Source organism: Rhinolophus sinicus, linkage group LG05 (assembly GCF_036562045.2).
Source record: "Rhinolophus sinicus isolate RSC01 linkage group LG05, ASM3656204v1, whole genome shotgun sequence".
Classification (NCBI taxonomy): Eukaryota; Metazoa; Chordata; class Mammalia; order Chiroptera; family Rhinolophidae; genus Rhinolophus; species Rhinolophus sinicus.
Window position 1 is genome coordinate 127,871,946 of NC_133755.1, and position 25,839 is coordinate 127,897,784.

A 25,839-nucleotide genomic window follows, 5' to 3' on the forward strand; every position below is an offset into this window, starting at 1 on the left:
ACTATATCAATAGTTTAGTCATTATTATTGCTGAATGGTATTCTATTGTATGATTATAGCAATTTGTTTCTGCATTCATCTTCGTGGACATTTTGGGCTGTTTCAAAATTTAGGCATGTAGCATATAATTTGGTCTTGGTTTTCTGTTTTTAAAATTAGTCTGACAATCTCTTCTTTTTTAATTTCTGTGTTTATTTCCTTTATATTTGGATATGGTTGATTTTAAATGTTTCATTTTGCTTTTTTCTGTTTATCCTATCCTGTTCCTTTTCCCCATTTTCTGCCTTCTCTTATATTAAATATGTTTATTCCATTTAATATTCTCTTCTGGTTTATTACATGTATTCCTTCATTTTATTTATTTTATGATTCCTCAAAAGTTTACAATATGCACCTTTAACTTAACGGATGAGAAATCACCAGTTATTCTTATTCTTGTTCTACCTTGCCTTCAACTTTCTCCTCCCTCTAACTTTCCCATTCCAGTTACACATGTTTAGATAGAGTGATATTATCCCACAAGTAAATAGTACTAAAATAATATAATTTGATACCTGATAATTCTTCAATTCATTAACATACCCTTTATAAAAACCTCCCTGGTTTGGTTCTCTCAGTCTTGTTAATGTTCCTAGCGTTAGGGCCATAAGAAGGAATTGGGTGTTCACACATTTTTCTAGCTCTTGCACAAACTCAAAATCGAGCTGATACGTATTATATAGAGAGGCATGCAAGGCTCTTTCATGAACAAAATAATACAGAGTTTTGTGAATCTATAGCAACTATGTGCAAGATGGCTTGTTTTTCTTCTGTGAGGTATTTGTTTTCAGCTATTTAAAACAAATTTACATTTCTAGTATATGCTGTGTTTCACCAAAAATAAGACTGTGTCTTATATTAAGTTTTGCTCCAACAGACGCATTGGGGCTTATGTTCAGGGGATGTCATCCTGAAAAATCATGTTAGGGCTTATTTTCCAGTTAGGTCTTGTTTTCGGGGAAACACCGTACTTACAGCTCTAGTTTCTATATAACATAAAATAGGATTGGTAAATTTAGACAGCATTAACTGCTGCATGTGAATGATGTATCTATTTACTATTTACTTTTGGGAGAAAGACCTTTCAGATGACTTTTTCCGGTTTTCAAAAAAGGATTTGTATCACATTCAATTCTTTTTTGTTATTTCAAAGTTGACTTGTTGGTGTCTATAAAAGTTATGCTTGATTGACAGAAAAGAATGGATATTCATGGGAGTTTTAGTTTTCTCAATGCAAACTGAATTGTATACAATGAGGATTTTCCCCCTAAGATCAGATATATAACTTTGTATGTGTGTGTGTGTATATATATATATATATATATATATATATATATATATATATAAACACACACACACATATATATATGTGAGTGATATGTAAATGGCATACTGCATATATTATAGTTTAATTGCAAATAGGGAAAAAAGTTTCAGTTAATATTTAGTTTTATGCCTATCTAATGTTTATGAAGACCTTTCCCCTATAAATTATTTACTACTACAATACAGATATGAGCATGAATTATTTCAAAACATTGTCAACAAACAATTACTTTAATTTTAAATGTTGACAATTTCACTATTGATGCAAATATTTTATTTGTTTGGTAGATTTTCTGCTGGGGACGATAAAAAAATACATGATTGTGAAAAAAAGTGACGTTACAATCCATCTGTAAATTATTTCCTTATTAGTTAAATATTGAATTATTTTACTTATTGTTTTTTATTGAATATAATTGACAATTAACATTATATAAGTTTAAGGTGTATAGCATATTGATTTGATACATTTATATTTCAATATGATTGCCATTGTAGCATTAGTTAACGTCTCTATCACATCACATAATTATCATTTATTCTAGTAGGGGGAACAGTTAAGATCTAGTCCTTAGCAAATTTAGTGTTTATAATACGGTCTTGTTTATAATCACTGTCTATTACATCTCTAAGTTGTCTAATTTATATACTAGTTGCAAGTGTGTACCTTAAACAGCATAGTTCCCATTTCCCCATTCCCAAGTGTCTACCTAGTAACCACCATTCCACTTTCTGTTTCTTTAAGTTTGTTTGTTTTTTCAGAGTCCACATATAAGAGATATCATAATATTTGTCCTTCTGTGTCTGACTTATCTCACTTGTCATGATGTCCTCAGGATTCATTCCTGTTGCGCAAATAGCACGGTTTTTTTATGGCTAAATAGTATTTGTGTGTGTGTGTATGTGTGTGTGTACCAATATCTTTGTTCACTCATTGATAGACAGTTAGATTTTTTTCCCCATATCTTGGCTGTTGTGAACAATGCTATCGTAAGCATGTGAGCTATATATCTTTGATAACCTGTTTTCATTTCCTTCGTATATACCCAGAAGTAGAATTGCTGGATTATATGATAGTTCTATTTTTAATTTTTTGAGGAATCTGTATAGCAGGGGTGTCCAAACTTTCTTCAACGTTTTTCACCAAGGGCCATATGCAGTAAAATACACAGACAGCTGGGCAACTCACTCGAGGTGAAGTACGTATTGCCTCACCTGGTTTATTTAAATAAACTAAATATATTTTTGGAATTTGCTGCGGGCCACAGTTTGGACACCCCTGCTCTATACTGTTCTCCATAGTGATTAAACCAGTTTACATTCCCATCAAGACTGCACAAGGGTTCCTTTTGCTCTACATTCTTGCCAACAACTGTTGTCTTCTGTGATCTTGTTTATAGCTATTGTTATGGGTATGAAACAGTTTCCATTGTAGTTTTGATTTGCATTTCTATAGTGATTAGTGACTTTTTGGATTTTTTCATGTACCTGTTGGCCATTTGCATGTGTTTGTAAAAAGGCCTCTTTAGTTCCTCTGCCCATTTTTTACTTACATTGTTTTTCATTTCCTTTAGCTATTGACTTACAAAATTTGGATATTAAACCCTTGTCTATTACATGGTTTGCAAATAACATTTCTCATTCTGTAGATGCCTTTTCATTTTGTTAATTTTTGCTTTTGCAGTGTAGAAGCTTTTAACTTTAATGCAGTCCTACTTGTTGAATTTGTCTTTTAATATTTGTGCTATGAGCATCATATCCAAAAAATCATTGCTAAGACCAATGTCAAGGATTTTTCTCCTGATGTTTCCTTCAGATGTCATTATGGTTTTAGGTCTTATGTTTAAGTCTTTGATCTATTTCTTTTTTTCGTTTTTTTATGTTTTCAATTTTTTTAAAAATTAAAGTATATTGGAGTGACAATTATTAGTAAAGTTACATAGATTTCAGGTGTACAATTCTGTAATACATTTTCTATATCTCACATTATGTTGTTCACCACCCAGAGTCAGTATTTTTCCATCACCATATATTAGACCCCATTTACCCTCTTCTAGAGCCTCGCTCCCCTCCTTTCCCCTTTCCCTCTGGTAACCCCTAAACTATTGTCTATACCAATGAGTTTATTTTCTTTCAGTTGTTTGTCTTATTCCTTTGTTGTTTTGGGTTTATATATCACATACCAGTGAAATCATATGGTTCTGTACTTTTTCTGACTTATTTTGCTTAGCGTTATAATCTCAAGATCCATGCATGTTGTCACAAATGGTCCTATTTCATCTTTTCTTACCACCGAATAGTATTCCATTGTGTATATATACCACAACTTCTTTATCCATTCATCTATCGAAGGACATTTTGGTTGTTTCCATGTCTTGGCCACTGTCAATAAAGCTACAGTGAACATTGGAGCACACTTGTCTTTATCGATAAGTGTTTTCCAATTTTTTGGGTAGATACCGAGGAGAGGGATTGCTGGATCATATGGTAATTGTATTCGTAATTTTTTGAGGAACCTCCACACTGCCTTCCATAATGGCTGCACCAGTCTGCATTCCCACCAACAGTGTATGAGGGTTCCTTTTTCTCCACAACCTCTCCAACATTTGTTACTATTTGTCTTGTTGATGATAGCCATTCTAACTGGGGTGACATCTCAATGTGGTTTTTATTTGCATTTCTCTGATGATTAGTGATGTAGAATATTTTGTCTTATGTCTATTTGCCATTTGTATGTACTCTTTGGAGAAATGTCTCTTCAGTTCCTCTACCCATTTTTCAACTGGGTGGTTTGTTTTTTCTGTTGTTGAGTTGTAGGAGTTCCTTGCATATTTTGGATATTAGCTCCTTATCGGAGGCACTGTTTGCAAAAATCTTCTCCCATTCAGTTGGTTGCCTCTTTATTTTGTCGATGATTTCTTTTGCTGTGCAGAAGCTTTTAAGTTTGATATAGTCCCATTCATTTATTTTAGTTTTTACTTCCCTTGCCTTTGGCGTCAAATTCATAAAATCCTCTTTGAACCCAAGGTTCATAAGTTTAGTACCTATATTTTCTTCTGTGCAGTTTATTGTTTCAGATCTTATGCTTAAGTTTTTGATCCATTTTGAATTAATTTTGGTACATGGTGATAGATAGCAGTCCAGTTTCATTCTTTTGCACGTGGCTTTCCAATTCTCCCAGCACCATTTAATGAAGAGGCTGTCTTTTCCCCATTATATGTTTTTGGCTTCTTTGTCAAAAATTATCTGTCCATATTTATGTGGGTTTATTTCTGAGTTCTCAGTTCTGTTCCATTGGTCTACGTGTCTGTTTTTCTGCCAGTATCAATCATGCTATTTTGATTATTGTTGCCCTGTTGTACAAGCTAAAGTCAGGGAGTGTCATACCTCCAGCATTGTTCTTTTTTCTTAGGATTGCTTTGGCTATTTGGGGTCTTTTGTGATTCCAAACAAATCTGATGATTTTTTGTTTTATTTCTTTAAAAAATGCCATTGGGATTTTGATGGGGATTGTATTGAATCTGTATATTGCTTTGGGTAATATGGCCATTTTAACTATGTTGATTCTTCCAATCTATGAGCATAAAATGTCTTTCCATTTCTTTGTGTCTTCTTCAATTTCTTTTAAAAATGTTTTACAGCTTTCAGCATATAGGTCTTTCACATCCTTGGTTAAGTTTATTCGAAGGTATTTTATTCTTTTTGTTGCAATTGCAAAAGGAATTTTTTTATTTCTTTTTCTGAGATATTTCATTGTTAGTATATAGGAATGCAACCTACTTTTGTACGTTGATTTTGTAGCCGGCAACTTTACTGTATTCGTTGATTGTTTTTAATAGCTTTTTCGTGCAGTCTTTAGGGTTTTCTATATATATCATCATGTCATCTGCAAAGAGTGACAATTTAACTTCTTCATTCCCAATTTGGATGCCTTTTATTGCTTTGTCTTGCCTGATTGCTCTGGCGAGGACTTCCAACACTATTGAAAAGCAGAGGTGATAGGGGACAGCCCTGTTGTGTTCCTGAACTTAGAGCCAAGGGCTTTAGTTTTTCCACATTAATTATGATATTAGCTGAGAGTTTGTCATATACGGTGCTTATTATGTTAATTTGTTTTCTTTCTATACCTATTTTGTTAAGTGTTTTAATCATAAATGGATGTTGTATCTTGTCAAATGCTTTTTCTGCATGACTTGATATAATCCTATGATTTTTGTCCTTTATTTTGTTTATGTGATGTAGCACATGGATGGATTTTTGTATGTTGAATCATCTTTGTGCCCATGGAATGAACCACACCTGGTCGTGATGAATAATCTTTTAAACATATTTCTGCATTTGATTTGCTAGAATTTTGTTTAGGATTTTTGCACCTGTATTCATCAGAGATATTAGTCTGTAGTTTTCTTTTTTTGTGTTATCCTTCCAGGTTTTGGTATCAGGGTAATGTTCACCTCATAAAATGAGTTAGAGAGTAATGTCTCTTCTTCAATTTTTTGGAAGAGTTTGAGCAGGACAGGTATTAGATTCTCTTTGAAGATTTGGTAGAATTCACTAGTGAAGTCTTCTGGTCCCGGACTTTTGCTTTTGGGAAGGTTTTGGGTGACTCATTCAATTTTGTTACTGGTGATCAGTCTATTTAGATTTTCTAGTTCTTCATGGTTCAGCCTAGGAAGGCTATATGTTTCTAAGAACTTGTCCATTTCTTCTAGATTATTGAATTTGGTGGCATATAGTCCTTCATAGTATTATTGGATGATTTTTTGTATTTCTGTGGCATCCGTGATAACTTCCCCTCTTTCATTTCTGATTTTGTATATTAGTGTCTTTTTATCTTAGTGAGTCTTGCCAGTGGTTTGTCAATTTTATTAATCTTTTCAAAGAACCACCTCTTTGTTACATTAATTTTTTCTGTTGTCTTTTTGTTCTCTATTTCATTTAGTTCTGCTCAGATTTTTATTACTTCCTTTCTTCTGCTGACCTTGGGTTTCATTTGTTCTTCTTTTTCTAGTTCTTTAAGGTGTAACGTGGAGTTATTTATTTGGGATTTCTCTTGTGTCTTGAGCTAGGCCTGTAATGATATGAATTTCCCTCTTAAAACTGCTTTTGTTGCATCCAAAAATTTTGGTAGGATGTATTTTCATTCTCATATGTTTCTGCATATCTTTTGATCTCTCCTCTTATTTCTTCTTTGACCCGGTCGTTCTTTAAGAGTATGTTGTTTAATCTCTACGTATTTGTGGTTTTTCCTGCTTTGTTTTTGCAGTTGATATCCAATTTCAAAGCCTTGTGATCAGAGTATATGCTTGGTATTTCAATCGTCTTAAATTTGCTGAGGCTAGTTGTATGTCCATGTGTCGTTTATCGTTGAGAATATTCCATGTACTCTAGAAAAAAATGTATAGTCTGATGTTTAGGATGAAGTGCTCTATGAATGTCAATTATGTACATTTCACCTAATGTGTCATTTAGGGCAGCTATTTATTTTTTGTTTGGATGATCTATCCATAGCTGTCAATGATGTATTTAGGTCCCCTAGTATAATTGTGTTTTGATCAATTTCTCTGTTTAATTCTGTTAGTAGATACTTGGTATATTTCAGTGCTCCCTGATTGTGGGTATAAATATCGATGACTGTTATGTCTCCTTGTTATATAGTCCCCTTTACTATTTATAAAATGTTCATCTGTCTCTTGTTACCTTTTTTATCATGAAGTCTGTTTCATCTGATATCAGTATTACTACATCTGATTTTCTCTGGATACCATTTGCTTGGAGTGTCAATTTCCACCCTTTCACTTCGAGTCTGTGTTTGTCCTTGTAGCTGAGATACGTCTATTTGGAGGCAGCATATGGTTGGGTTTAGTTTTTTGATCCATTCTGCTGCTCTGTGCCTTTTTGTTGATCCTTTTACATTTAGGGTGATTATTGATATGTGAGGATTTCCTATTATCCTATCTTTAGTTTTCTGGTAAGACTGTGTCTCCATTGTTTCTTTCCCTTTTGTTATTGTCTGTTATTTCTGTGTGGCGGTACTCTATGACTTTTTCCCTCTGTTTCTTCTTTTATTATGTTATATATTTTAGTTCTGAATTTTTTTGAGTGTTTACCATTAAGTTTATGTAAAATAAAGTTTGATATTTAGAGTATTCCATTTTCTTCAGCATGCTTACTTTGTCCAATCCCATATTCCAGTTCAGGCCTTTACTGCCCCCTTTTGTGTTTTGGTTGCCACAAATTATCCCTGTTGATGGTGGTGGAATGACCTCCTTTAGTATTTCTTGTAGTGAAGGTCGTGTGTTAGAAAATTTCCTCATCTTCTGTATGTCTGGAAAGGTCTTTATTCCTCCTTCATATCTAAAGGATATCTTTGCTGGATATATTATTCTTGGCTCATAATTTCTCTCTTTCAATTGTTTGAATATTTGTTTCCACTTCCTCCTGGCTTGTAGAGTTTCTGCTGAAAAATCTGATGATATTCTAATAGGCTTTCCATTGTTAGGTTACTGTCTTCTTTTCCCTGGCTGCCTTGAGGATTCTTTCTTGGCTGTTAACTTTTGACAGCTTCAATACAATGTGCCTTGGAGAAGACCTGATGGGGTTCAGGTAGTTAGGTGTTCTATTTGCTTCTTGAATTCGAGGATCTAGTTCTTTCGACAAGTTTGGGAAGTTCTCGTAGACTTTGTTTAAATATACTCTCTGTTCCCTTCTCCCTTTCTTCTCCTTCTGGTATGCCCATTATTCTAATGTTGCTCTTTCTGATGGAGTCAGAAAGTTCTTGTAGAGTTCTTTCATTTCTTTTAAGTCTCAAGTCTCTTTCTTCCATCCGTGTCATTTCCAGATTTCTGTCTTCAATGTCACTGATATTTCCTCCATCTGGTCAACTCTACTACCTACGCTGGCTATTTCATTCTTCATTTCTTTTATTGAGTTCTTAATTTCCAGAAATTCTATTTGGTTCTTTTTTAAAATTTTAGTCTCTTTGGTAAAATGTTCATTTTGGTCTTTGATTGTGTTTCTGAGTTCATTAAACTGCCTCTGTGTTTTCTTGCATTTTGTTGAGTTTTTAAAGAACTGCAATCATGAATTTGCTGTCATTTAAGTCACATTGTTCCATATTTTTAAGTTCCTTTTCTGGAGACTTTTCACTTTCTTTCTGAACTGTCTTGTTGCCTTGGTTATTCATGCAATTAAGGATTTATTATTCCTCTTCCTAGACATCTACAGGAGTGGGTTCTACAACAGGTTGATAGGAAGAGGTCTTTGATTTTCCAATAGGTGTTGGTAGAATGTTTTATTTTCTCAGTGACTTCAGCCTTTTATTTTTTCTTACACTGTAGTGTTATTTTTTCTCTGCACTATTCTGGCTTCTCACATAATGTGGGGGATTCCCTGGAAGGCGGCCTTCTCCTCTGAACAGTTCACATGGGTCTTAGGGTGCCACCTCTATTTGGGGATGTGGAGAGCTCCTGAATTTCCTAAGCTCTTCCTGCACCAGATTCAGAGCCTGTGTGTTTCAGCAGTTCTGTTTACTCCTGCAGGGAACCTCCCAGATCGGTGAGGACAGGGACGGGTTAGGTTGTGAGAGGTGGCCCAGAGCAATGGCGGCGACCACCATCACAGCCAGTCCTGCTTCCACTGTTCCCTCTTCTTTGCCAGAACTAGTTGTACTGTGACTCTGTGTCTGCGGACCACAGTTCTCAGAACTGCAAATTTTCTGTTGTTTTGCTCTGACACTGCTACTCTTCCACTTCTAACACTGGGCAGGTGGGGGCGTGTGAGCTCTGGGAGGGTAGGAAGGGGGTGGCTAGTCTTAGTGCCAAAGGCTTCTGTTCTCTGCTAGGCACTGAGGGCTTAAACCACTTTTTTCAGCCTTCTTCCCTCAATCTTTGCTCCAAGGTCTCTGCCGTGAGCGTTGGGTTCAACCGTGTTATATGGTATCCCCTCAGTTCTTGGGCCATAAGCAGAGCCCTAGCAGTCCGAGTTCTCTCCTCTCCCGCAGCTGCGGTAGTTCCGGGATGCAGCCAGCTTCGATCACTGAGCTAGGTCTGCGTCCTACTCCCGCACGGCTCTGTCTCCGCACTTCTCCTTTCCCTCTTCCCCTGCTCGTGCAATTTGCCCACCTTTAGGTGATTTCAGTAGTGAGCCTCTGAGTCTTGCCTGTCTGCTGCTCAGGGAGTTCTTTGTGGAGTTATAGTTCAATTTGTTGTAAATTCAAGTGGAGATTTCCGGAGGCTTCCTCATGCTGCCGTTTTTATGACGTCATTCATCTTTGATCTATTTCAAGGTGATCTTTATGAGTGGTGTAAGATAGATTTTCTTTTTCTACATATGGTTTTCCAGTTGAAGAAACTATCCTTTATCCATTGGACATTCTTGACTCTTGTCGTATATATTAGTTGGCAGTATATGTGGGGTTTAATTCTGGGCTCTCTATTTTGTTCCACTGTTCTATGTGCCTATGTTTATGCCAGTACCATAGTGTTTTAATTACTACAGCTTCATAATGTAGTTTGAATTCAGGAAATATGATACCTCCAGTTTTGTTTATTCTTTCTGAAAATTGCTTTACATATTAAGGGTCTTTATATGGTTCCATATAAATTGGAGGACAGATTATTTTATTAGTGAAAAATGCCATTGGATTTTGATAGGGATTGAGTTGAATGTGTGTGTTGATCCATCATTGAATCTTGAGAATTTTTGCAACTGTGTTCATGAGGGACGTTGATGTATAATTTTCTGATGTTCTTATCTGGCTTTGGTCAGTAATGCTGGCTTTATAGAATTAGTTTGAAAGCATTCCCTCCTTTCCAGTTTTTTGGAAAAGTTTGAGAAGGATTGGCATTAATTATTTGAATGTTTGGTAGAAATGGGGCGGACGGTTAGCTCAGTTGGTTAGAGCGCGGTGCTCTTAACAAGGTTGCTGGTTTGATCCCCACATGGGCCACTGTGAGCTGTGCCCTCCATAACTAAATTGAAACAACTACTTGACGTGGAGCTAATGGTTCCTGGGAAAACATACTTAAATAAGTGAAAGTTTTATTTAAAAAGTATTTTAAATGTTTGGTAGAATTAAGCTGTGAAACCAACTGGTCCTGGGGTTTTCTATTTTTGAAATTTGATTATTGATTCAATCTCCTTACAAGTTATTGGCATGTTCAAACTTTTAATTTCTTTCTGGTTCAGTCTTAGAAGAGTATATGATCCTAGGAAATTATCCATTTCTGCTAGGTTATCTAGTTTGTTGGCATACAATTGATTATAGTAGTCTCTTATGATCCTACCATGTTTCCCCAAAAAGAAGACCTAGCCGGACCATTAGTTCTAATGCGTCTTTTGGAGGAAAAATTAATATAAGACCCAGTCTTATTTTAATATAAGACTAGTTATAATATACAAGACTAGATATAATGTAATATAATATAATATAGTATTAGATATAATGTAATATAATATAATATAATATAATATAATATAATATAATATAATATAATACCAGGTATAATGTAACATAATATAATATAATGTAATGTAATACCAGGTCTAATATAATATAATATAATATAATATACTGGTTCTTATATTAATTTTTGCTCCAAAAAAATGTATTAGAGCTGATGGTCTGCCTAGGTCTTATTTTTGGAGACACATGGTATGTATTTCTGTAGTATCAGTTGTAATATCTTCTCTTTCATTTCTGGTTTTATTTATTTTGAGTCTTAGTAGTCTAGCTAAAGACTAATCAGTTTTGTTTTTCTTTCAGAAAAATCAGCTCTCAGTTTGGTTGATATTTTCTGTTGCTTTCCTGGTCTCTATTTCATTTATTTCTGTTCTGATCTTTATTATTTCCTTCCTTCTGCTAACTTTGGGCTTCGTTTGTTTTTCTTTTTTCCTTTAGGTGTAAAATTAGGTTGTTTACTTGCAATCTTTCTCATTTTTTTAATACATGCATTTGTCTCTATATACTTCTCTCTCAGAATTGCTTTTGTGCATCCTGTAGGTTTTGGAATATTGTGTTTCTATTTTTGTTTTGATATATTCTTTGATTCTTGTTTTGATTTCTTGATTGCTCCATTGATTGTGTAGGAGTTTGTTGTTTAGTTTCCACATGTTTGTATATTTTTCTGCTATTTTGATTAAGTACAGCTACTCTGCTCCCTTTTAGTTTCCACTTGCATGGAATATCTTTTTATCCCTTCACTTTGAGTGCATGTGCATCCTTAAAGCTGAAGTGGTTCTATTGTTGACAGCATATATTTGGGTCTTGTTTTTTTACCCATCCAGCCACTCTGTGCCTTTTGACTAGTTAACTCAATCCATTTATGTTTAGAGTAATAATGATATATAAAGACTTAGTAATGCCATATGATTAATAGCTTTCTGGTTTTATATTTTCATTTCTTTTTCCCTCTGTTTCTACCTGTCTTGTAAATTGGTTATTTTCCATGATGGTATGTATGCCCTGTTCCCCCTTCTTTGTCTTTTGTGGATCTGCTGTAGGTTTTGCTTTGTGGCTACTTTGAGGCTTACATAAAAGAGTCCATTTTTGGCTTGTAACAACTTACCTTGATCTCATATGAAGTCTCTGCCTTTTTACTCCTCGCTTTTATATCATTGATATTACAATTTACCTCTTTTTTTGTTGTGTATTTGTTAACAATTTACAGCAACTATAGGTATTTTTCCTACTCTTTTCTGTTAACCTTCTATACTCTCACTGAGCAGTTAACATGACATTCTAATATAGAATTAGTTTTCTAAGTCTAACTTGTATATTTTCACCTTTACCAGTATGTTTTATACTGATACAGAAGATGCCAAAAAAATGAATACACATTTTAAGAAAGGAAAAAACTGTATTAAAATTATAATAATATATACCGATAACAAAAGATAAATACAAGTCATGTGTATACATTTTTTTGGCACCCCCAATATATTTTCATGTGCCTGCTTAGCCTGTTTTCATTTCAACTTGAGAAACCTTAGCATTTCTTGCAAGGCTGGTTAGTGGTGATGAACTCCATCAGACTATTCATCTGGGAAAGCCTTTAAGTCTCCTGCTTATCTGAAGGATAAGTTTGCTGGATAAAGTATTTTTGGCTGGCTGTTTTTTTAAATTATTTTATTAAAATTTATTAGGGTGACAATGGTTAGTAAAATTACATAGGTTTCAAGTGTACAATTCTGTAATACATCATCTATATATCACATTGTGTGTTCACCTCTCAGAATCAGTTCTCCTTCTATCACTATGTTTAACCCCATATATCCTCTACACTATTGTCTGTGTTTATGAATTTTTGTTTCTTTTATTCCTTTGTTGCTTTCACTTTTATATCCCGCATTATCAGTGAAGTCATATGGTTCTCGACTTTTTCTGACTCATTGCACTTAGCATAATAATATCAAGATCCATCCGTGTTGTCCCAGACATCACTATTTCATCTTTTCCTATGGCAGAGTAGTATCCATTGTGTATATATACCACAACTTCGTTATCTAATCATCTCTGGTTGTTTCCATGTCTTGGACACCATAAATAAAGCTGCAGTGAACATCGGAGCACATACATCTTTACAGATAAATATTTTCCAAATTTTGGGTGTATACCCAGGAGAGGGATTGCTGGGTCATGTGGTTTAAGTCTGTTCTTAATTTTTTGAGGAACCTCCACACTGCCTTCCAAGGCGGCTGCACCCATCTAGATTCCCACCAACAGTGTATGAGGCTTCCTTTTTCTTCAGTCTCTCTAACACTTGCTGTTATTTCTCTTGGTGATAATATTCTAACCAGTGTGAGGTGACATCTCACTGTGGTTTTTATTTGCATTTCCCTCATGATTAGTGATGTTGAACATCTTTTCATATGTCTGTTGGCCATCTGTATGTCCTCTCTGGAGAAATGTCTATTCAGGTCTCCTGCCCATTTTTTAACTGGATTGTTTGTTTTTTGTTGTTGCGTTCTATGAGTTCTGTATATATTTTGGATATTAGCCCATTATCGGAGGCACTGTTTGCAAAAATCTTCTCCCACTCAGTTGGTTACCTCTTTATTTTGCCGGTGGTTTCTTTTGCTGTGCAGAAGCTTTTAAGTTTGATATAGTCCCATTCATTTATTTTAGCTTTTACTTCCCTTGCCTTTGAAGTTAAATTCATAAAATGCTCTTTGAACCCAAGGTCCATAAGTTTAATACCTATGTTTTCTTCTATATAGTTTATTGTGTCAGGTCTTATATTAGGGTCTTTGACCCATTTTGAGTTAATATTGGTACACGATGACTGTTGCCACGCAGCATCCTACGTGTCTGTCTCCTCGTACCTGCCCCTAAAGAAAGGAGAGTCTGTGTGACGGATCCTCTCAGGGATTTTGTTTCACCTTTGTGCTTACACCTTATGTCTCCCTGTTTGGCCCCAGAATATGTCTGGTCAGCCAATGATGGGTAAGACACCCTACGGGGCGGGGGGTGGGGAGTGCGGGGCAACCCAAGCCAGACACAGTAGCGTGGGAACGAACAGGGGAACCCACAGGGTTGATAGCGGTGGGCACAGCCGCCCACCTTCCCCCAGCTAAGGAGAGCCTCTGCCTCTGTGGCTGCACTCCTTTCCACAACCTGCGGGGGTAGAGATTCAATGATGTGCTCTGCATCTATTCAAATGCATAAGGATTTTGTCCCTAGGGGAAGGACATACATCCTGAGACTTACAGTTCTGCCTGCAGGCAAGGGTGATTGGCTTGAATCAGTTTCCTATTTTAATGTATGGGATTCACAGATATTGAGATTGACAAGCTTTATCTCCTTTACTTCCTCACCTAACTAATAAAAGCTATGCCTAAAGCTTTGCATAGGCCCGACTGGGGCGCTCAGTCCTTGAGGCTGGAGTCCCTTGGCCCCACTTGCACTCTATTGTGGTTTACTGTATTTCTTAACCCTGCGTCACTCTCCTCGCTCCCCGCAGGAAGTGGCAGATGACAGATAGCCTTATAGTTTCATTCCTTTGCATGTGGCTTTCTAATTCTCCCAGCACCATTTATTGAAGAGGCTGTCTTTTTTCCATTGTATGTTTTTGGCTCCTTTGTTGAAAATTATCTGTCCATATTTATGTGGTTTTATTTTTGGGTTCTGAATTCTATTCCATTGGTCTATGCATCTGTTTTTCTGCCAATACCATGCTGTTTTGATTATTGTTGCCCTGTAGTACTAGCTAAAGTCAGGAAGTGTGATACCTCCAGCATTGTTCTTTTTTCTTAGGATTGCTTTGGCTATTCGGGTCTTTTGTGGTTCCAAAAATATCTGATGATTTTTTTGTTCTATTCTTTCTTTTTCAATACCATTGGGATTTTGATGGGGTTTACTTTAAATCTGTATATTGCTTTTGGTAATATGGCCATTTTAACTATGTTGATTCTTCCAATCCGTGAACATGGAATGTCTTTCCATTTCTTTGTGTCTTCTTCAATTTCTTTTAAAAATTTCTTATAGTTTTCAGTGTATAGGTCCTTCCTATTCTCGGTTAAATTTATTCAAAGGTATTTTATTATTTTTGTTGCAATTGCAAAAGGAATTGTTTGGTATTTTTGTTTATTTTTCTTTTTTTTTTTCCTGGGAGTTCATTGTTAGTATATAGGAATTCAATGGATTTTTGTATGTTGATTTCATAGCCAGTAACTTTACTGTATTTGTTTATTGTTTCTGATAGCTTTTTGGTGGAGCCTTCAAGGTTTTCTACATGTAGCATCATGTCATCTGTAAAAAGTGACAATTTAACTTCTTCATTCCCAATTCAGATGCCTTTTATTTCTTTCTCTTGCCTGATTGCTCTGGAGAGGACTTCCAATACTATATTGGAAAGCAGTGGTGATAGGGGACAGCCCTGTCTTGTTCCTGAACATACGTAGAATGTTAATTATGATGTTAGTTGTTGTCATATATGGCCTGTCTTATGTTAAGGTATTTTTCTTCTATACCCATTTTATTAAGTGTTTTAATCATAAATGGGTGTAGTATCTTGTCAAATGGTTTTTCTGCATCTATTGATGTAATCATGATTTTTGTCCTTTATTGTGTTTATGAGGTGTATCACATTGATCGATTTGCATATGTTGAACCATCCTTGTGCCCCTGGGATGAACCCCACTTGATCTTTTTAATAGCAGTATAATCAAGTACAATCTTTTTAATGCATTGTTATACTCAATTTGCTAGAATTTTTTTTGGATTTTTGCATCTGTATTCATCAGAGATATGGGTCAGTAATTTTCTTTTTTTGTGTTATCCTTACCAGGTTTTGGTATCAAGGTAGTTAGCCTCATAAAATGAGTTAGGGAATAGTTTCTAAGAACTTACCCATTTCTTCTAGGTAATTGAATTCGGTGGTATATAATCCTTCATAGTATTCTTGGATGATCCTTTGTATTTCGGTGGCATCCATGGTAACTTCTCCTTTTTCATTTCTGATTTTGTTCATTTGTCTTTTCTCCTTTTATCTTAGTCTAGACAAGGGTTTGTCAATTTTATTTATCTTTTCAAAGAACCAGCTCTTTGTTGCATTAGTTTTTTTCTATTGTCTGTTTGTTCTCTATGTCATTTATTTCTGCTCTGATTTTTATTCTTCCTCCTGCTAACCTTGTGTTTCATTTGTTCTTTTTCTAGCTCTTTATGGTGTAACATGAGGTTGTTTATCTGGAATTTTGCTTGTTTCTTGAGATAGGCCTTTAATGATATTAATTTCATTCTTATTAGTACTTTTGCTGCATCCCAGTAATTTTGATAGATGTATTTTCATTCTAACTTGTTTCTATGGATCTTTTGATATCTCCTCTTATTTATTGATTCTTTAAAAGCATGTTTTTAATCCCTACGTATTTGTGGTTTGTCCTGCTTTCATTTTGCAGTTGCTATCCAATTTCAAAGACTTGTGATCAGAGAATATGCTTGGTATGATTTCAGTCTTCTTTGGTGAGGCTAATTTTATGTCCCTATACATGGTCTATCTTGGAGAATGTACACTAGAAAAGAATGTATAATCTGATGTTCTAGGATGAAGTGCTCTATAAATGGCAATTAAGTCCATTTTGTCTAATGTATCATTTAGGGCTGATATTTCCTTATTTATTTTCTGTTTGTATGATCAAGCCATAGCTGTCAATTCTTTTTGTTACTAAGTATTTTGTTTTAGGTCTTACATTTACATCTATGATCTATTTGAGTTACATTTTGTATATGACATTAGAAAAGAGTCCACGTTCAGTCTTTTGCATATGAATGTTCGGTTTTCCCAGCACCATTTGTTGAAAGGACTATGCTTGCCCCATTGTATGGGACCTTTGTCAAAATAATTTGAACAAATATGTAAGAATTTATTTTTGGTCTCTCTATTCCATTGGTCTGTATGTCTATCTTTATGCCAGTACCACACTGTATGGATTACTGTAGCTTTGTGGTAAGTGTGAATCATCCAGTTTTATTCTTCTTTTTCAAGATTGCTTTGGCTCTTCAGAGTCACTTGAAATTTCATATGAATTTCAGTATTGATTTTTTTTTTTTGTGTGGATTTATTTATGCCAAAATGTCATTTGGTTTTTGATAGGGAGTGTATTGAATCTGTAGTCCAGTAGTATTGACACATTAACAAGATTAATTCTTCCACTCCATGTGAATGGGATGCGTTTTCATTTATTTATGTCATCTTTAATTGTTTTTAGCAATGCTTTCTAGTTCTCATTATACAAGTCTTTCACTTCCTTGGTTAATTAAAGTCCTAAGTGTTTTCTTCTTTTTGATATTACTATATTGGATTTTTTTTGTTCGTTATTTCCTTTTTATATTATGCATTGTTAGTGTATAGAAATGCAGCTGGTTTTTATGTTTTGCTTTTATATCCTGTACTTTGCTGAAGTTACTTATCAGTTTTAACATTTTTTAATGGAATCTTTAGAGTTTTCTAAGATCATGTCATCTGCAAATAAATTATTTTACTGTTTCCTGTGTTTTGTTCCTTTTTCTTTTCTAATTGCTCTGGCTACAACTTCCAGTACTTTATTAAATGGAAGTGGTGAGAAGGGGCATTTCCTGATCTTAGAGGAAAAGCTTTCAGTCTTTTACTGTTGAGCATGCTGTTCATTGTGAGTTTTTTATATATAGCTTTTATTGTATTGTATTTTCCTTCTACTCCTAATTTTTTAGTATATTTTTTGTCATAAAAGTGTTACATTTTATCAAAGGCTTTTTCTGCATCAATTCAGAGTATCATTTTTTTTTCTATTCTACTGATGTGGTGTATTACGTTGATTGACAGTATGTTGCACCATGCTTGCTTACATTGTGAGAATAAACCCCATTTAGTCGTGGTATGCTGGTGAATTTGATTTAGTATTTGGTTGAGAATTTTTGCATCAGTTTTTATAAGGGATAATAGTCTGTAGTTTTCTCATTGCATACTTATCTGGCTGTTGTGTTAAAGAACTGCTGACTTTATAGAATGAGTTTGGAAGAGTTCCCTCCTCTTCAAGTTGTTGGAACAGTTTGAGGAGAATTGGTTTAATTCTTCTTTAAATATTTTGTAGAATTTACTTTTGAAGTCATTGGTCCAGGGCTCTTCTTTATCAGGATATTTTTGATTACTGAATTCAAAGAGTTGTTTATATTATTTAAGATTCTTTTTAAAAATATACCTAACATACAATATTATTAGTTTCAGGTGTATACCATAGTTATTCAACATTTATATACCTAAAGAAGTGATCACCATAAGTCCAACGACCATGCGACACAGTACCACGCTATCACAATATTATTGACTATATTCCCTATTCTGTACATTACATCCCCATGACTTATTTGTTTTATACCTGGAGAGTTGGACCTCTTACTTCCCTTTAACTTTTTCTCCCCTTTTTACATTTTTCAATTAGTTGACATTCAGTACCATTTTATATTAATTTCAGGTGTACAGCATAGTGGTTAGACATTTATATATTTTAAGAAGTGTTCGCCCTGACTAGTTTAGTACCTATCTAGCACTATACATAGTTATTCCCATATTATTGACCATGTTTCCTATGCTTTACTTTACATCCCCATGACTATTTTGTATCTACCAATATGTACTTTTTAATCCCTTCATTTTTTTCACCCGACCCCCTCCCATCTATTACTCCAATAAATCCAGTACCCATCTGACACCATACCTGGTCATTATAGTATCATTGACTATATCCCTTATGCTATACCCACAAGCTCCATGACTGCTTTGTAGCAACCAATTTGTACTTCTTAAATCCCTTCCCCCATTTTACCCAACCCCCAACTCCCTCCCATCTGGCAACCATCAAAATGTTCTCTGTATCTATGAGTTTGTTTCTGTTTTGTTTGCTTGTTTATTTTGTTCTTTGAATTCTGCATATAAGCAAAATCATACTGCATCTGTCTTTCTGTGTCTGACATACTCCACTCAGCACAATAATCTCCAGGTCCAACCATGCTGCTGCAGGTGGCAAGAACCCATTCCCTTCCATGGCCGAGCAATATTTCATTGTATATTTGTACCACCTCCTCTTTATCCGTTCTTCCATTGACAGACACGAAGGCTGCTTCCACATCTTGGCCATTATAAACAATGCTGCAATGAACAAACGGATGGATACATCCCCTCAAAGTAGTGTTTTAAGTTTCTTCAGGTTCCCAGAAGTGGGATTACTGGGTCTTTCTTTGTCTCTTGTTAGAGTGATTGTTTTGAATTCTGTTTTATCTGGTATCAGTACTGCTACCCCAGCTTATTTTGTTTGTTTGTTTCCATTTTCATGAAATATCTTTTTTCCTATTCCTTGACTTTGTGTGTGTCTTTCAATCTGGATTGAGTCTCTTGTAGGCAGCATTTGTAAGGGTCTTGTTTTCTGATCCATTCAGCCATCCTGTCTTTTGATTGGAGCATTTAATCCATTTACATTGAAAGTAATTGTTGATAGATATGTAGTTGTTACCATTTTATTCATATATATATATATTTTTTTTCATCTTAATGAAGTCCCTCTAATATTCCTTTCAATGCTGGTTTGGTGGTGATAAACTCCTTTAGCTTTTTCTTCTTTGGGAAGCTCTTTATCTGTTTTTTCGATTTTAATACCCTCGCTGGGTAGAGTATTCTTGGTTTTCATCACTTTGAATATTTTATGCCAGTTTCTTCTGGCCTGCAAAGTTTTTGTGGAGAAATCAGCTGACAATCTTATGGGAACTCCTTATAAGTAGCTAGTTGCCTTTTTCTTGCTATTTTTAGGATGTTCTCTTTGTCTTTAACCTTTAGCATTTTAATTATGATGTGTCTTAGTATAGGCCTGTTTGGGTTCATCTTGGTTGTGACTCGGCACTTCCTGGACTTGTATGTCTATTTCCTTTGCCAGGTTAGGGAGGTTTTCTGTCATTATTTCTTCAAATAGATTCTCAATTCCTTGCTTCCCTATTCTGCTGGTACCCTATGATTGGAATGTTATTATGCTTGATGTTGTCCCAGAGGCCTCTCAAACTATCCTTTTTTTTTTTTTGAGGTTTTTGTTTTCAGTGTTTTTTCCTTTTGCTGGGTGTTTTCTACCTTATCTTCCAAATCACTTACTCATCCTCTGCTTCATCTAGTCTGCTGGTGATCCTTTTGTTTAAAGATACTGATCCTCACAAAAATCCACACATGAATGTTTACAGCATCTTTATTCATTTTTGCCCCAAATTGGGAACAACCAAAATGTCCTGTAGGTGAATAAAAAACTGTGGTACATCCACACAATGGAATATTATGCCTCAATACAAAGAATGAGCCAGAAAGCCGTAAAAACACGAGCATGGACCTTAAATGCATATTGCTAAGTGTGAGAAGCCAGTCCAAAAATGTTACTTTTTGATTCCACCTATATGGCATTCTGGAAAAAACAAAACTATAGAGATAGTAAAAAGATCGATTTTTTTCCCAGGGAATGGAGAGGGAAAGAGACAAGGGATAAATAGGTGGAGCACAAGGGGTTTTTAGGTCAGTAAAACTATTCTTTCTATATGATACTGTAATAGTGGTTTTACTATGCATTTGTCAAAAGCCATAGAACTGTACAACACAAATGTAATGTAATCTCTGAACTTTAGTTGATAATGATATATCAATATTGGTTCATCTGTTGTAACAAATGTACCACACTAATGAAAGATATTAATAATAACTGAAACTGTATGTGGGATAGAAAGGGAGTGGTTGGGAAAGGAGTATATAGGAGCTATGTACTTTCTGTGCGATTTTTCTATAAACCTAAAACTTATTCTAGAAAGTAAAAACCTATTAGTTAACAGTTACTGATGCTTGATAAAGAGTTCATAAAAATTGACTATACGAAGTAACAACCCAAACTGGTATCTATGTGACAACACAACATTAATTGAAGATATGCTTCTTTTTTATTGTTAAAAATTTAGTTCTCATCTGCTGCTCCCCACTTTTTTGTTAAAAAAATACCTACAGTCATTCCTGTTCCAGTGTTCATTTTTCTTTTTGGTCTTTTCTGTTAGGTGTGCTAGCCCTTTCTTGGTACCCACCTGATTCAAGTGATGAGAATGGAGCACCTACTGATGACTTGGTTCCAGCTATTTTGGACAAAGCTCATAAATATAATCTGAAGGTATTTTATTTTTTTATTGCGATATAATTGACATATCACATATTTCAGGTGTTCAACATAATGATAGATATGTATATATTGTGAAAAGATCATCACAATTAGTCTGATTAACATCCATCACCATACACAGTTTCAATTTTTTTTCCTTGTGATGAGAATTTATAAGATCTGTTTTCTTAGCATCTTTCAAATATAAATGCAATATTATTAACTATAGTCACCACGTACTTTTTACATCCCTAGGACTTACTAATTTTATGAATGGAAGTTTGTACATTTTACCATCTTCACACATTTTCCCTCCACCCCCGCCTCAGGTAACCACAAACCTGTTCTCTGCAGCTATGAATTGTTGACCGTGTGTGTGTGTGTGTGTGTGTGTGTGTGTGTGTGTGTGTGTGTGTGTGTGTGTGTGTTTTAGGATTCCACATTAAAGTGATATCATAACAGTATTTGTCTTTCTCTGACTGATTTATTTCACTTAGCGTAATACTATCAAGGTCCATCCATGTTGTAATGTCACAAGATTTCCTTCCATTTTTTTAATAGCTGAATAATATTTCATTGTATATGTAAACCACATTTTCTTTATCCATTCATTCATTAATAGACTCAGATTATTTCTGTTGCTGCTTGGCTATTGTAAATAATGATGCACTGAGCATCAAATATCTTTTCTGGTTAGTGTTTCTGTTTTCTTCGGATAAATACCAGAAGGAATTGCTAGATCATACAGTAGTTCTATTTTCAGTTTTCTGAAGAATACCTATACTGTTTTGCATAATGGCTGCATTAATTTATATCCCCACTAACAGTTCACAAGGGTTACCTTTTTTCTACATCCTTGCAAACACTTGTTATTTTTTGCCTTTTTAATAGTAGCCATTCTAACAGGTGTGGAGTGATATCTTTTTGTGGTTTGTTATTTGCATTTTTCTGATGATAGTGATGTTGAGCACTTTTTCATTTGCTTGTTGGCTATCTGGATGTCTTCCTTAGGAAAAAAATGTCTGCTTAGAACCTCTGCCCATTTTTAAATAAAATATTTTTCTTGTTTGCTTATTTTGCTTTTTTGTTAATGAGTTGTATAACTTCTTTATATATTTTGGATATTAACCTCTTATCAGATACATGGTTCGCAAATATTTTCTTCCATTTGGTAGGTTTTCTTTATTTTGTTGATGGTTTCCTTTGCTGTACTTGTTAGTTTGATGTAGTCCCATTTTATTTCATTTTTCTGAAGGTAATTTTTTATTTCTCTTTTGGTTATTTTTTTTGACTAGTTATTCAGTAGCATGTTGTTTCATGTACCCATATTTGTGAGTTTTCTAGTTTTCTTCTTGTAATTGATTTCTAGTTTTATACTATTGTCCAAAAAGATGCTTGATGCAATTTCAGTCTTCTTAAATTTATGAAGACTTGTTTTGTGGCCTAACATCCCTAACACATTTCCCTGAAAAATAAGACCTAACTGGAAAATAAGCCCTAGCATGATTTTTCAGGATAACATCCTCTAAACATAAGCCCTAATGTGTCTTTTGGAGCAGAAATGAATATAAGACCCTGTCTTATTTTCGGGGAAACACAGTATGATGTAGCCTGGAGAATGTCCATGTGCACTTGAGAAGAATGTGTATTTTGGTTCTTTTGGATGGAATGTTCTGTTTATGTCTGTTAATTGTATCTGGTATAACTTCATTTAAGGTCAATGTTTCCTTATTGATTTTCTGTCTGGATGATCTGTCGTTGATGAAAGTGGGATATTAAAGTCTACTATTATTTTAGTTTTGCCTATTTCACCTTTTAGGTTTGTTAATATTTGCTTTTTATATTTAGGTGCTCCTATATTTGCTGGATAAATATTTAGAAATGTTACAGCCTCTTGTTGGATTGACCCTTTTGTCATTATATACTGATCTTTTTTTGTCCCTAATTACAGACTTACTCTTAAGTTCTATTTTGTCTGATATAAGTATACCTACCCCAGCTTTTTATGCTTTCCATTTGCCTGGAATATCTTTTTTTATCATCCCTTCACTTTCAGATTGTGTACATCCTTACATCTGAAGTGAGTCTCTTGTCATTAGCATATAAATGGGTCTTTTTTTTTTTTTAATCCATTCTGCCAGTGTCTTTTTTTTTTGGTACTTAAAGTAGTAATTGGTAGGTGTGGCGTTTTGCTCTTTTAATTGTTTTATAGCAATTTTGTAATTCTTTGCTCCTCCTCTTGCTCACTTCCTTTGTGATTTAATGACTTTTCTGTAGTAGTAGGCTTATATTCCTTTCTCTTTGTTTTATGTGTATCTACTATAAGTTTTTACTTTTTGGTTACCATGAGGCTTGTTACCTTGTTGATATTTTGACCTCTTCCCATAAATTACAAATATATATATTTTTTCTTTCTTTGTATCCTTACAGTTGATGTAAAATGTTTATTAGTTACAGGTGTATAACATAGTGGTTACACATTTGTATAACTTACAAAGTGATCACCCCCGATAAGTCTATGTCTGACACCATACATAGTTATTACAGTATTATTGACTACATTTCCTAAGCTGTACTTTACACCCCCATGACTATTTTGTAACTGCCAATTTGTACTTCTTAATCCCTTCAACTTTTTCACTCTGCCCCCTAACTCCACTCCAATCTGGCAACTATCAATTTGTTCTCTGTATCAATGAGTTTGTTTCTGATTTCTTTGTTCATTTGTTTTTTTAGATTTCACATATAAGTGAAATCATATTTGTCTTTCTCAATCTGACTTAGTTCACTTAGTATAATACCCTCTAGGTCCTTTTTTGTTTTCTCAAATGGCAAGATTTCATTCTTTGTTATGGCCGAGTAATAATTACATTGTATATATGTATCACTTCATTATCCATTTATCCTTTGATGGACGCCCAGGTTGCCTCCATGTCTTGGCTATTGTAAATAATGCTGCAGTGAACGTAGGGGTTCATATATCTTTTCAAATTAGTGATTTGGATTTCTCCAGGTAAATACCCAGAAGTGAGATTGTTGGGTCACATGGTAGTTCTATTTTTAAAAATTTTGAGTAACCGCCATACTATTTTCCATGGTGGCTGTACCAGTTTGCAATCCCACCAGTAGTTCACAAGGATTCACTTTTCTCCACATCTTCCTTAACACTTGTTTGTTGATTTGTTGATGATAGCCATTCTGACAGATGTGAGGTGATATTGTGGTTTTAATTTGCATTTCTCTGATTATTAGTGATGTTGAGCAAGTTTTCATATGTCTGTTGGCTGTCTGTATGTAATCTTTGGAGAAATGTCTGTTCAGGTCCTCTGCCCTTTTTTTGTTGTTTTTGTTGTTATTTAATATATAATTTTATCCTTCATTTGTTTTAGTTTTTTTTGTTTGTTTTTATATCCCTCACTCAGTGACAACCCCCTTCCCCCATCCACTACCCCTCTGACATCACACACAGCCGTTACATTTCCGCTATCTCTATTCCTAATGCTGTACTCCGCTTTTTGTCACCATATATATATATATACATATATATGTGTGTATATATATATATATGTATATATATATGTGTATATATATATATATATATATATATGTGTATATATATATATGTGTATATATATGTGTATATATAGTTGTAGTTGACATTCATTATTGTTTAGTTTCAGGTGTACAGTGCAGTGATCAGGCATCTACATCATCCCTGAGGTGGTCTCCCTAATGAGACAAATGTCCATTGGATAGTCTACAAAATCTTTACAACATTATTGATTATATTCTCCAAATTGACTTTCGTATCCCCATGGCAATCTTGTGGTAATTGGCTGTGCTTTCTAATACCCTCAACTTTCCCCTTATCCCCACCCCCTTCCCATCTAGCAACGCTCAGTTTTTTCTCCATGTCTCTGAGACTACTTCTGATTAGTTCATTCATTTATTCTTTCTTTAGATTCCACATATAAGTGAGATCATATGGTATTTGTCTTTCTCGGTCTGATGTATTTCACTTAACATAGTGTTCTCTAGGTCCCTCTATATTGTTGCAAATGATAAGATTTCATTCTTCTTTATGGCTACGTAATACTCCATTGTATAAATGTACCACAGTTTCTTAATCCAGTTGTCTACCGAAGGGCATTTTGGTTGTTTCCATGTCTTGGCTATGACGTATAGTGCTGCAGTAAACATAGGGGTGCATACATTTTTTTGAATTAGAGTTTTAGATTTCTCCAGATAGATACCTAGGAGTGGAATTGCTGGGTCATGAGGTAGTTCCATTTTCCGATTTCTGAGATACCTCCATACTGTTTTCCATAGTGGCTACACCTATCTGCAATCCCACCAACAGTACACAAGAGTTCCTTTTTCTCCACGTCCTCGCCAGCACTTGTTGTTTGTTGATTTATTGATGATAGCCATTTTCACTGGGGTGAGGTGGTATCTTATTGTGGTTTTTATTTGCATTTCTCTAATGATTAGTGAGGTTGAGCATTTTTTCATATGTCTGCCATCTGTATGTCCTTTTTATAAAACATGTCTCTTTGTGTCCTCTGCCCATTTTTTAATTGGGTTGTTTGGTTTTTTTGGAGTTGAGTTGGGTGAGTTTTTTATAAATTTAGGATATTAACCCCTTATCAGATATATCATTGGCAAATATTTTCTCCCATTCAGTAGGATCCCTTTTTGTTTTATTGATGGTTTCCTTTGCTGTGAAAAAACTTTTTAGTTTGATGTAATCCCACATGTTTATTTTTTCTCTTACTTCCTTTGCCCAGTAAAAATCTTACTCCGGGTAATGTCTGTAAATTTTCTCCCTAT

General features: G+C 34.6%; 1 protein-coding gene across 2 annotated transcripts in view; it reads left to right on the forward strand.

The window, feature by feature from the left end:
- Positions 1-25,839, forward strand: part of MANEA (mannosidase endo-alpha) — a 68,456-nt gene that overhangs the window by 14,615 nt on the left and 28,002 nt on the right. For both annotated transcript variants that reach the window (XM_074333311.1, XM_074333310.1), the window contains one exon: positions 20,912-21,021. In XM_074333311.1, the coding sequence (XP_074189412.1) occupies positions 20,912-21,021 (110 nt within the window). The remainder of the gene's footprint in view (positions 1-20,911; positions 21,022-25,839) is intronic.